The sequence below is a fragment of the Epinephelus moara genome, chromosome 9 (genome assembly GCF_006386435.1).
Source record: "Epinephelus moara isolate mb chromosome 9, YSFRI_EMoa_1.0, whole genome shotgun sequence".
Taxonomy (NCBI): Eukaryota; Metazoa; Chordata; class Actinopteri; order Perciformes; family Serranidae; genus Epinephelus; species Epinephelus moara.
In genome coordinates this window covers 17,972,359-17,985,950 of record NC_065514.1, presented here as the reverse complement: position 1 = coordinate 17,985,950, position 13,592 = coordinate 17,972,359, and the positions used below count along the sequence as shown (strand labels likewise).

Below are 13,592 nucleotides of genomic sequence, written 5' to 3'. Positions count from 1 at the left end.
GGTTTTTGAGGAACTGTTCCTCCACATTGTGGCCCCAACACTCCTGACTCCTTTCCCGGCTTCACCCACACCTCTCTCAACACAAAACTACCAGCAATAGCTGCTAATAAAGCTAGTGGACCAAAAGACTATTTGTACGACAAATGCGCATTTCTCCAAAGGGCTATTTCTCTGAAAATACACTTCACACTCTCCCAAACAGAAGCACATGGGTGAATTAATTTTCTTAACTCTGTTGTCATACACACACACACAGGCCCAAAATACACACACATGCACAAACAGGACCTATACATGCATTAAATGGAGAGATGTCAGAGCGAGGGGGCTGCCCATGGACAGGTGCCCCGAGCAGTTGGGGGTTCGGCACCTTGTTCAAAGGCACCTTAGCAGTGTCCAGGAGGCGAACTGGCACCTCTCCAGCTACCAGTCCTTACTCCACATTTGGTCTGGACGTGGACTTAAGCCAGCGATCCTCCGGTTCCTAACCCAAGTCCCTATGGACTGTGCCTCTGCCGCCCCAAATGGGGAAGGATTGACCTGCCCTACTCTGCCTTTGATTGGTTTACCACGATATTCTTATCCTCACCTTAACCAATAGCAGTAATCAAGGTCCAATGATGTCATTCTGCATACTAATCACCCATGTGCTTTTGTCTGGGAGAGTGCCATCGGAGAATTTCCACATAGACTTCCACAGCAAATCATTCAGGAGATGAAGCTTGCATCGTTATGTCATTAATGTTTCCCTTAAAGCCTGTCTCTTGCAGATGTGATGCTATGTGTGTGACGTTATTGGTTACATGTGAGGCGTTTTAGGGTAGAGATCTGTTCCCACTGATGATATCAAACATGAATGTCATCAGTCTAGGCAGAAAGATTGGATCTGGGGAAATAATTGAAGCAGTAAGCCTGTGATGTTAACGTAGCCAAAGTAACAAACAACTTTAGATTTAAAGAGAGGTGCATTTCTCTTCTTTTGAAAGTGGCTAACAGCCTAGCCTAGTTCCTGCACCTAGCTCAAATGTCCCAGACCAGTTGGTCCACGCAGTACTCGGAAACAAAATTTGACGTCAACCCTAAATTGAACTCCTAGTTTATTTATTTTATTAATTATGTAATTATTTAACCAGGAAATCTGAAGTACATTATGTATCTTATGAGCGAGCTAGCCAAAAGGGCAGCATAAAGTAGCTTTCAACAAATAGCTAACAACCACTTATAGCACATAAAGACTTTAGAGACAGGGACTTCTTTAATTTCACTTGTCTTTTTCACAAAATAAAACTGTTATTGGGGGAAATATGTCACCCCTTTAATATGTTTGTCTATCTACATTTGTGGCCACTTGTATCTACAAATTTTCTCTCACTGTCTGTTTGCAGAATCATTTACAGCCGACCACAAGCCGCTGATGGGAGAAGCCCCAGAGGTCAGAGGTTTCTTCCTGGGCTGCGGCTTCAACAGTGCTGGTAAGTGCTGCAATGAGGGAAAGATCGAAGAAAAAAATGGGGGAGAGACTGTTAAAGAAAGAAAAGGAAGGAAGACAAATGAGGAGTGCACAAGGATGTCAGAGAGCGTAAAGACATCTCCGACAGAGCGTCAGCGCCGTAAACGAACAATACATATCACTCACAGTCGTATGCTTTCAAATACTTCATGGTGTAGAGCGTTCCCTCGAGGGAGCCATGAAATGATAGAGCCAGAAAGGTCAAAGCAATCCTCAGTACGTGGCAAAATAAGAAGGAAGGAAACAAGCAAAGAGAAATGGCCGCAGAGTGTTTTTCCCATGCTTTGACCCAGCCTTCGCCAATCTCTGTGGACACTCTCAAAGCACAAATGAATAATGGAGAGCTTTTCATCTCGCACTGAGTCCATGAAGAACACACACACACGCACATACGCACACACAAACAAAAACCCGAGTCACTCCATTACTTCACTCATAGATGAGCTTACCTTTGACATTAGACGGAGAGTAATGTAAGTATCCCAGCAATCTGAAAAACAGAAAAAGAGGGGGCGTAAAGGGTAAAGTAATCGCCATCAGCGCTAACAGACGGTTGAGTGAAAGCGTTTTTCTGCATAAGAGCGTAAGACCACAGGGTCGAGCTCTGAAGTTGTTATGACAGGAGCTTGGGAAGTGCAGAGGGGTGGAGCTCTAATGAGCTAGCATACTGAGGTTTCAACACTCGTAACACACACAGACCTTCCTTCTCTGTTATTTTTTGCTTCAGAAGTGTAGTTTTTGTAAGTTGGAGGCAAACTGCTGATTGATCCTCGCTGTTCTTGAGCTCTCTTATTCCCCAACCACTCATCCATGAGACACTATGTGTCCGTCAGCCTGATTGTACGTCAGTTAGTATCCGTTGCTGGGTTAACAAAGGTGCACACAGTCCTTTTCCTGAGCTGTTCTTCCTTTTATTTCTCATACAAATTGCCTCATTATTCATTGGGTATTTATTGCTTATGGTCTTATGTTGTGCTGAAAGTATTAAGTGATTAAGCGCTTAGTCTATTGATAGAAAATTATTTGCTGACAATTTTTAAGATTGATATGTCATTTAAGTCATTTTTTAAAGCTTGTCTTAATTGTGAAGGATGGCGTGCTCTCCGTTATGTATCATTGTATATTGAATATCTTTTAGTTTGTGACTGTTGGTCAGATAAAACAAGTGATTGAAGACATCACCCTGGGCTTTGGGAAAATGTAATAGAAAATTTTCAATATGTTCAGTGAGGGCAAGGACACATGCAAAGTCTCTTACCGCCTGGTAAATGTGAGGTTGGGTGCTTGGTGCTTCTTTGCGTACTCTGTGCCAACTTTCAAGGGCACGGTTGCTTGCATCCGAAGTTGCTAGGCAACCACCCAGCATTGTAACGTAGGCTACAAAGCTGATCTTCTTCCAGGAGGTGTTTTTAAGCGTGTATGAGGCCTAAAATATTGTCCATAGGAACAGTGTAAAGCTCTGGATAGCCCTGCACTACAATGATTGACAACTTCTCCATATTTATCATGGAGTGATATTTGTGGAAGACAGGAAAGATATCTGTTGGCTTTGATTGGTTGTTCCTGATACGGCTGCAGGATATGGGGACCAGTGTTGGGCAAGTTACTCTCAAAATGTAATATATTACATATTACTAGTTGCCTTCGTTTGGAAATTATGTCCAACACTTTTCTATTGAACAAATTGAACTGAACGCAAGAGGAACCAATACGAAAGAACGAAAGTTAGATGTTAAATTGCAGTTTACTACTGATATCCTATTTCAACTAATTCAAAAAATTCCCTGAATGTGATTTTGCAGTCCTTTGTGATATGTTCATTGTGCAAGTTGATATTGTGATGAAGATTAAAAAAAAGTGATTTATTGTGCAGCCCTGGTTCCTTGTCACATGACATGGGGTGCCTGTTGTTGTATTCCAAAAGTTGAACTTTATTTATCTCATGGCGTAGACATTGTGTGATAGCATCTCTCTCATTTTTGACCATGCCTACCACGCATCTACACTGAAAACAATGGGTTTGAGTGCACAGAAAATGTGGCATGTGTACGGGCCCTAAAAGATTCATTAAAAACGAAAAAGAAGGAAAAATGTTGTTCTTAAAAATAATGCTTCAGCCCTTTTTCAACCTGCATCGACTTTATCTTTTTCTGCTGCAGCACACAAATAAGAAAATAGCATTCCTTTTTGAATGGAGGTGGACAAATGATTGCAGTCCCTTTGTCCTCTAGTTTTGATGTGTCATGCTGGGACCAAGCTCATTGAAATGGGCCCAGCATCACAGATACATCAGGTAACAGTGACTTCATAATTAAAGATTTTCCAGCGGCCATGCACAGCAAGGATATTCCAAATGCCTTTCACTTGCCTGACGCACACTCGCTTGCACTCAGCATGCAAACACACAAACAAAACATCCTAGTTTTTATCAAAGCAGGAGCTCGATTGTGTCCACCTCTCCTCGCGCCGTCCTTTTTTCCCCCTTCTCTCTTTGTGTCTGTCACTCATTCTTCCCCCTGCCTCTTCACCCCTCTGGCAAGGGAAAAGTCCTCTGTCCATTTCACTCCATCACATAGAAAAGCATACACACTCACATGAACTCACACAGCTTATTTGGCTCAAGGCGGGCCATGACAAGTGGGGTAATTCAGAAACCACAGGGTCAAAGTCGACAGATTCACATTAAAAAATCCATCACTGAGTGCTCGCTAACTTTCTGAGCCTCCAGTTGTTTCTTTTTACTTGCTGGCTTTTATTTTGGCTTCCAAGCAATCAGTAAAACTCTTAGAAGTTGCATTTGTTGCCTAGCAACCTTTAAGTTACTTATTCTCAGTGTTAAAACCATCGTGCTGAACTTTGAGTGCATTTATTTACTTGTTATTAAGGTTGCTGCACCTTTTATATGTATCATCATGTTGCTCATAATCACAATACTGAGCACCTTTACATGAGCAGAGGGTTTTTATCACATTATTAGGCACAGAAAAGTGGCTGCATTTAAAGGCAGTTCACAGTGAAGACTGAGAAAACCACTGAGTGTCGTGACATGTTGGTTTTTATCAGGATGGAGTCAGTGACGCAAATAGCAACAGGACCTGATCCCCTACAGTTGTGCTTTAGAGGAGGATAGAGATGGTGATGATAGCCCTGAAGAGGAGCCAGTTTGGATCCCCATAGACGAAGAAGAAAAAGACCTGAGGCAAAATACCTTCTTATTAAATGCAGCTTGGTTTTATAGCTTGAGATGATTGCTGTTTTTAAATTTCTGTTAATTTATGAGTAAAACAAATTAGACGTAATGATTTATCAGTCTGTATAATTTTAATGATGAACAATCTAATATAATCGATGCAAAGTGAAAACATCGCTACGTATCGTCATCTTTAAGATATGTTTAATTCCCATGGCATGTCTTTGTCACCGTATTTGTCCAATGCACCTCCTTCCTTAATATTTAAACAGTGCTAGCAGCCTAGTGCCAGGAAGTCAATGGCAAGCAGCCAAAAAAAAGACAGTGAGGATATTTACAGATATTATCTCATATCGATAGCAGGCCCCTGAGTTGCACGGACATTTCCAGTCGCTTCTCTGTCACCTCCAGTAAATTTGTGTTAAATTTAGGCTCTTATGTGTATTTTGCAAGTCTTGGTGATGTCCTTTGTGGTTGGCGTTGGACAGTGGATGCGTGTGGCTATGAGTCACTCATCAGGATGACTAAGTCAACTCATCAGTCTGTAAACTCTACTCTAGATAACCTCTGCTAGCTGGTAGGGTCGTGCTTTTCAAATGTCAATATTGAGGAAAGGGTGGAAAAGACAGGCACCAGCAAAACTCCATCCAGTTAGCCAGTGTGCAGGCTTTGAATAATACACTTGCCGACCTCCATGCCTGGATCAGTTTCCAGTGGGATATCAGGAACTGTAATATTCTTTGCTTCGGCAAAACTTGGCGAAGTCCTGAAATATGGGATAGCATCATTCAACTAGGAGGCTTTTTTTGCCGTCAGAACTGCCTTAATTCTTGGTGTCATATATTCAACAAGGTGCTGGAAACATTCCTCAGAGATGTTGGTCCATATTGACATGATAGCATCACGCAGTTGCTGTAGATTTGTCCGAATCCCAATCTTCCATTCCACCACGTCCCAAAGGTGCTCTATTGGATTGAGATCTGGTGACTGTGGAGGCCATTGGAGTACAGTGAACTCATTGTCATGTTCAAGAAACCAGTTTGAGATGATTTGAGCTTTGTGACATGGTGCGTTATCCTGCTGGAAGTAGCCATCAGAAGATGGGTACACTGTGGTCATAAAGGGATGGACACGGTCAGCAACAATACTCAGGTAGGCTGTGGTGTTTAAACCATGCTCAGTTGGTACTAAGGGGCCTAAGGTGTGCCAAGAAAATATCCCCCACACCATTACACCACCACCAGCAGCCTGAACCGTTGATACAAGGCAGGATGGATCCATGCTTTCATGTTGTTTACACCAACCCTACCATCTGAATTGCACAACAGAATTTGACTCACCAGGCTCACTGCTATACTCTGCTCAGAGGTGGCTGCAGAGTGGGGTCGCTGCCCACGTTTTGGAGAAGTGGCTGTGTTGTCAAGGTCAACTTATGTGAAACCTATGATGCATGCTCCCATTGATACACGAGATGGAGCTAGGAAAGCACTGTTGACGTCACCGATCTGTGGTGGATTCATTTTGTAAAACAACAGAAGCAGCTGTACCCAAAACTACAGTTAAATCTTTCCTCAACCAGAAACAATAGATTACCAGAAACATCCGGGAAGCCATAAACATGGGCACAGCAGGCGGTCTGGAAACATGGAAAATAAAAGCAGCAGCCTACAGGGTAAAAAAAAAAGTCTGTATGCTTAGCCACTCTAAACAATTTCTGACTTCAGCTCCACACTTACTGCACTGACATTAGATCGGTAAGCACATTGTCCAAAATGTTGGAACTTTTCCTTTAAATGTAACCTACAATTCTAGAAAAGTAGTTTCTAGTTTTAAACCAAACTTATCACTGTTTTAACGTTGATGTCTAAAAGTTCTCACCTGAAAATCAACATGCTTGTTAGGCTACTATAGTAGAGAGGGATAAATGAAATTATGCATGGTTTCTCCCTCTTTAAAAGCATTTCATAATCACTAGGGGCATCACTGTAAATGTCAGAAGAAACAGAGAGAGCCACTAACTTAAAAGAAACTGAGAGCTATACGGAGGAGAGGGAGTGATAGATAATGACATAGAAAGGACCAAATGTTTGCACAGCAACAATAATAATAGAGCCAGATACTGATAGCGAGGAAGGAGAGGGGAAGCGCAAAGGCAGAGAGAAGTGGTGATAGATGAGTGGAAGCACGAGGGTGTGGGTTCACATGCAGATGCACGCTCACACATCAGTGTGGCTATCTCGGGTGACATTTATCAGTGCCGCCTCGCCTTGTTGGTTGTCTCCACATTGTCTTAGGAGAACTCTATCATCCCCGCACCACCCTCCTCGCTCTGTCCCTCTACCCCTGCTCCCATCCATCCATCCATCCCACCATTCAAACATCTGCCCAGGCTTGGCCCGCAGTGACAGTGTCCGCAGACGAGTGAAGCGATGAGAGATAAAGGCAGAGGGGACGCTGTGAGAGATGGAGATGGAGGGATGAAGGAGGGATGCAAGGACACACTGATCGTGCTGCCGCATATTGATGGTGTGCTCGCAACACATGCGAGAGTGTGTACACGTGCACAAACGCGCATGATGTATGCAAATGAGCAGCAACACAACACAAGAAGGGGGTTGCCAAAAGGGAGCAGCTCATTAACCCAGCAGTTTTTGGGCTACATGGATAAAATATTGAATTGCTCGTGTTTGCTTGTTGGTTAGGTTGAGAAAAACTGAAACAAAATGCTGCAGCTGTGGGTGCAGCCGATGAGGTCAGATAGCTCAGGGGCAGCTGTGAGCAAGGGTCAAATGATGGGATAAAGGTCAGAACTATCCTCTGTAGGTCGTATGACATATCGAGGCTGTTGCAGAGGACAAAAAGGCTTCTCTCTTCAAATTAATGAGACATTCTCACAGTCCTCCAGTGAGGCTATCAGTGAGAGAACAGGGGAGAGAGGTCCTGTTTTTTTTGTTCAGGTTTTCCACTGTCATTTCCCAGCTAGTGTCTGCGCGGTGGACCCAGTAATCTGTGACAGTTTGGTACAAACTGTGTGTTTGTTCTGCAACTAACAGTCACTTTCATTAGCTGTTAATTTGTCACTTGTTTTTTTTTAATTTTGTCTGACATTTCATTGGCTTAACAATTAATCAAATACAGACTTATTGAAAATAATTGCTTGTTGCAGCCTGAAACCAAAAACTTAAAGATGTTCGATTAAATCCTCACATTCAAGATGAATGGATAGAACCAGCAAATTAGGCCTTTAAGGTTCACTACAAAGGAATTTACTGTTTGGGAATTGTATCAACAGCAAAATTAAAAGAGAAAGCAAACCCCAGATTCACTATCGTTAGCTATATTAATGGGTTGGTTTTCTGTGCTGTGTCTGTTTGTTTTGTAGCTTCCTTTTTAGATGTGTGCTATTTAATGTCTGGCACCTGGGGTCTCATTTAGAAAAATTGCGTACGCACAAAACAAGGCCTGAAAGAGGTGTATGCATCTTCCCACACAAAAGTTGTGATCTATAAAAACAGACTTGATGGGAGCAATTTTGACCCATGCTCACGAACATTTTGGAGACGGGAAATTGGCGATCCAGATGTGAGGTGGAAGCTTGATTGTAGAAATTGTTGAATATTTTTTGGCACACACTATTTTTGGCTTTTGTGTCTTTGGACATTTTTTGGTTACACTTTACTTGAAGGTATGTACATAAGAATGACATGACATGGTCATGAACCTGTCATACAGGCATAATCCCTCTCACTCATCACTTATGACGCACTAGAAATGTGTGATGGTGTATTTTTCTGAAGATATCCCACCCTCTGCCTTTATTTTCGTATTTTCTTCTTAAGTTTGATTTAGGTTCGGTAAGTTTGTGGGCATAGCGGCAGGTGAGGTTGAGACTTTATAAAACCAGTGGGACCAGGAGTCTTATTTAGAAAAGTCCATTCAAAAAATGGGTCACACTTTACTTGAAGGTATCGACATAAGAGTAACATGACACTGTCATAACTATGACATGACACTGTCATGAACCTGTCATGAACATTTTTTGTGTTTATGACAAGTTGACATAATGATTATTATTGTTATGACAAAGACATCTTCTGGTAATGTCATCCTGGTTAATGTCAAGTTGTCATTATAGGGACATCCCAAACAAAATTAATGTCAAGTTGTCATAATCAAGACAACCCAAACAATGTCAACTTGTCATTACAAAAACCAAATGACATTTAATGACTGCAGTCATAAACATTTATGACATGTACATAATGTTTATGACAAGTTCATGACAGTGTCATGTCACTCTTATGTTGATACCTTCAAGTAAAGTGTTACCCATTTTTTTGTATGGACTTAAAAATGAGACTCCTGGTCCCACTGGTTTTATGAAGTCTTGACCTCACCTGCCGCTATGCCCAGAAACTTACCGAACCTAAATCAAACTTAAGAAGAAAATACGAAAATAAAGGCAGAGGGTGGGATATCTGTAGAAAAATACACCATCACACATTTCTAGTGCGTCATAAGTGATGACTGAAAGGGATTATGCCTGTATGAGTCTATACATCGTTTTGGGGGGAAACCCTTCCAAGTGTACCTTTAAACTTGATCAAAGCTGTGCTCAGACTCCAGGAGTTTTGGGCCAATGTATCCCCGATTCACCCCTCCCATCAATTAGAGAGAAATCCGGCTTAGTTGGTGCTGATGATCGGCCCAGATTATCTGACAACGTGAGAGGTTTACAGATCCAGTCCTAAACCTCCTGAACTGCTCACAGACTCATCGGTGTCACCCTGATAATTTCAAATGTGTGATTTGATATTAAGGATTTATTATCTGCATGATTGTGGTGATGATTGCGTCAGTACAGACTAGAGCACCTGAAGGTAATGCTAGCTAGCATATGACTGATGGCAGTCATCCAAACTAACATTTAAAATCTCACCTACAGCTCTTGCTGAAGAATAGCCAACCACTGTTGACAGCACTCCCCAACCATTTTCTGACCCAGACTTGTATAGCCTTCTTCTTTATTTTTTTCTTAATGCAAAGAATTATGAAGGTTACAGAAATCTGTTGCACTACGTCAGTCTCCATTTTGTTTACATCTGCTTCCCCATAAGATCATGTGAGGTGGTACATTCATGCTTCTTCTTGCATGATTATCTTAAAGGGAAATTTCAGTTTATTTCAACCCGTCTCCTATCGTCCTAAATTTGTTTCAAGTGACAAGTGACATAAAAATAATAGTTAGCATGTTAGCCGTTAGCCTAGNAAGGCTGCAACCGGTCCCATTCCTTGCAACAGAGGCATTCCTCTTCTGTGAGCATTGGGGCACAGCATTCACAGGTACACCACCAATCTACTCAGAGCTACTCAGCCTTGCAGCAGCCATTCCTCCTCTCTCGTCCTCTACCTGTTGCACCCCTCTCTCTCTCTCCTCCTCCGTTCTTCAATTTCACGAAGCTCTTCGTCAGTGTATTCTGGCTCAAATAAATAAGGGCGACCATCAAACTCTGCAAACTCAAATTCCTCCTCCAGAAAGTCGAAGTCTGGCAAAAAGTCAGCTATTATTCTATAAATCTTTCATAAAATAAATGAATGAACTTTTCAGGCTACTGTCCGGTTCTGCCTTCCAGCTGTTGCTGCTGGTTCTCGCGAGATTTCAGGCACGGTATGAGATCGCTGCTTGTTCTTGCGATAATTCGGCTGCGCTTTGGAAAGCAGAGCTAAATGGTAAACAGAAGAGCTTCGTGAAATTGAAGAACGGAGGAGGAGAGAGAGAGAGGCACAATAGGTAGAGGACGAGAGAGGAGGAATGGCTGCTGCAAGGCTGCGTAGCTCTGGAGATTGGTGGTGTACCTGTGAATGCTGTGCCCCACTGCCCACAGAAGAGGAATGCCTCTGTTGCAAGGAATGGGACTGGTTGCAGCCTTATTTTCAAGGTCTGGATGTGACCGAGGACGAGACACCTCGGTCACACGTTAGTAACGATAACGTGTGGATAACGTTAGTATCCAGCTGGGCTTTATCTAGAGCTCGCGAGATATATTTCGGCCGCGCTTTGGAAAGCAGAGCTAACATGGCAGCACACCGGTAAGGTAAGACAACACGTTTACATGTCGTTTTCTATATGTTCTCTGACATTTATCCTAACGATATGAGGCGGTCTTTGTGGGAAAAAAACTTGTTTAGTGGACTAACTTTGCACTTGAAGGTTGCCCGTTCACTAAAGCCTGATTTATGGTCCTGCGTTAAATCAACGACGTTGCTACGTCGTAGGGTACGTAGCTACGCAGAAGGCTTGCCGTAGCCCCCGGCATAGCCTGACGTGCACCTCCCCAAAAATGTAACTACACGTCGAGGCGACGCAGACCCAGCGCAGACCGAGAGGGCTGTGATTGGTTTGCTTGGTAGCAACGCATTTCCGGTTCCGTATTTCCAGATTGTGCCATCCCCGCCATCTTTAAATATCTTCTCTTGTGATGTAGATGTTGCAGTATTAAGGCCCATTTATGCTCAATGTTCAATACGGATACGGATACGGATGGAGCCGTCTGTCCGTGCTCCACGTTCATTTCTCTGTGACCGGAAAAGCCGGAAGCTAAACAAAGAATCAACTAGAGACGACAATAACCATTCAGGAAAGGAACGCAGCCTCCTACCGCTCTGGCGGTGAATTGCACCGCGACGAAATGGAGTGACGGAGAAGTTCGAAGGGTTCACGACGGCGTCACGGCAACGACGTAGGTACGACGTAGGTACGACGTAGGTACGTCGTAGGTACGCCGCAGGACCATAAATCAGGCTTTACGTTTTAACAGGTCTGACACTACTATGCGCCCCGGCTGTATCTAGGCTAATGGCTAACATGCTAACTATTATTTTTCTGTCACTAGTTACTTGAAACAAATTTAGGATGATAGGAGACAGGTTGAAATAAACCGAAATTTCCCTTTAATTATATCCTGTATGAAGTGCCATCGTTGGAGTGTGTGCATGTTTGAGATCAGAAATAAGTTTCTGCTTTTGTGCGTGATGCAAACAGATTTCAAAATCGGTCAGAGTTAATTAATCTCTTGGTGTCTAAGCCTGCTAATTGACTAATGACCTGTTTCAGCTGTAGTTAACATGCTTTCTGTAAGGAACTGACTGTGATTATGAGATGCTGTTCATAACACTTTCCGTGTTATCATCTCTTCCTCTGTGTGTGTTGTATTTGTGTATTTTGCAGGCATGATGTTGGGAGGTGGTTGTGGTAAAGAGCTGGCTCACTGGGTCATACACGGACGCCCTGAAAAGGACATGTATGGATACGACATCAGGTATATCAATGCACATTAAAGCATTATTTACGCAGGACTAGTTTTACCTTGGGACCTCATGTGATTTGGAAATTACCCTGCCATGTCTGTGTTTTGTGCAGCACATTCGATGTCACACACAGTCATTTGTAACTCCACTCTCTCACAGATGACCTCAGCAATTATTACAAATTACCAGAGGTCCCCAGGCAATACTAGTCCCGTGCAAATAGTGTTAAAGTCTGTGAAAAAGCCTAAGTATTTGAGCAGCGACTGACCTCAGGAAGTTTCCCAGGCATGGTGCTGCTCTACAAAGCAGATCATGTTTTTTGAGTTTCCATTTGGCATTTTATTAAAAGGGCAGCAGGAGCCAGAATAATGAAGTTTTAATGAAGTCTGAATGCTTGTGACTTTTAATGAGCGTTAATCTTTTGAATTCCTCTGCCTCCCGTCCCAGGCGTTTCCATAATTCGCTGACAGACAACGCAAAATGGATCAGAGAGAGGAGCCACGAGTCGTATGCTAAAAACTACTCTGTGGTGTTCCCCTTTGATGAGCCGCTAGCCAGCCGGAACATGAGGAAGGACCCTTTCCATCAGGTAGATGAGCGGTTAAACAGTGTGTTACTTCAGGAGTTCAAGGAAACGACCCTTAATGTGCGTCTTTCCTGTGCGAGTTAATCACAGTCCTTTCAAATGTGGTTTGATGAGTCATTGAAGTCAAGGCACCACTGGTTTAATCTCTTTTTTTCTCCCTCCTCTTTCCATCTAACAACTATTACTTTATAAATGATAGAAAACAGAAATGAAAGGCACTCCAATTCCTTTCAGAAATTCATGATTTTTTTTGTTATATTTCTTTTTATTGAGATAACCGACCAAATATCCATCAAACATTTTACTGTCTCATTTACATTTTCCGTTTTTAAACATAAAAGATAACAAAGTTTAATACAGATAACCAGAAAATAATCAGAAAGGATGAATTTCTAGATTCTTTCCATGAACATCATACATCTGTATGAATATGTAACTATATAAATATCTTGCACTTAAACACTTACCTGCCACTTCATTAGGTACACCTGTTCAGCTGCTTGTTAATGCAAATACCTAATCAGCTAATCATATGGCAGCAACTCAATGCATTCAGGCATGTAGACATGGTCAAGACGACCTGAAGTTCAAACTGAGCATCAGAATGGGGAAGAAAGGTGATTTAATTGACTTTGAACATGGCATGGTTGTTGGTGCCAGACGGGCCGGACTGAGTGTTTCAGAAACTGCTGATCTACTGGGATTTTCACGCACAACCATCTCTAGGGTTTACAGAGGATGGTCCTAAAAAGAGAAAATATCCAGTGAGCAGCAGTTCTCTGGGTGAAAATGCCTTGTTGATGCCAGAGGTCAGAGGAGAATGGCCAGACTGGTTCAAGATGATAGAAAGGCAACAGTTACTCAAATAAGCACTGGTTACAACCAAGGTCTGCAGAAGACCATCTCTGAACCAACAACACGTTGAACCTTGAAGCAGATGAGCTACAGCAGCAGAAGACCACACCAGGTGCCACTCCTGTCAGCTAACAACAGGAAAG

The 13,592-nt window shown here is 42.6% G+C and overlaps 1 protein-coding gene across 1 annotated transcript in view; it reads left to right on the top strand.

Annotated features, from left to right (window-relative positions):
- The window catches only part of sardh (sarcosine dehydrogenase), a 72,934-nt gene that overhangs the window by 24,920 nt on the left and 34,422 nt on the right, over positions 1-13,592 (top strand). Inside the window, exons 10-12 of the mRNA XM_050052847.1 lie at positions 1,386-1,472; positions 11,929-12,019; positions 12,456-12,597. Coding sequence (XP_049908804.1) covers positions 1,386-1,472; positions 11,929-12,019; positions 12,456-12,597 — 320 coding nt within the window. The remainder of the gene's footprint in view (positions 1-1,385; positions 1,473-11,928; positions 12,020-12,455; positions 12,598-13,592) is intronic.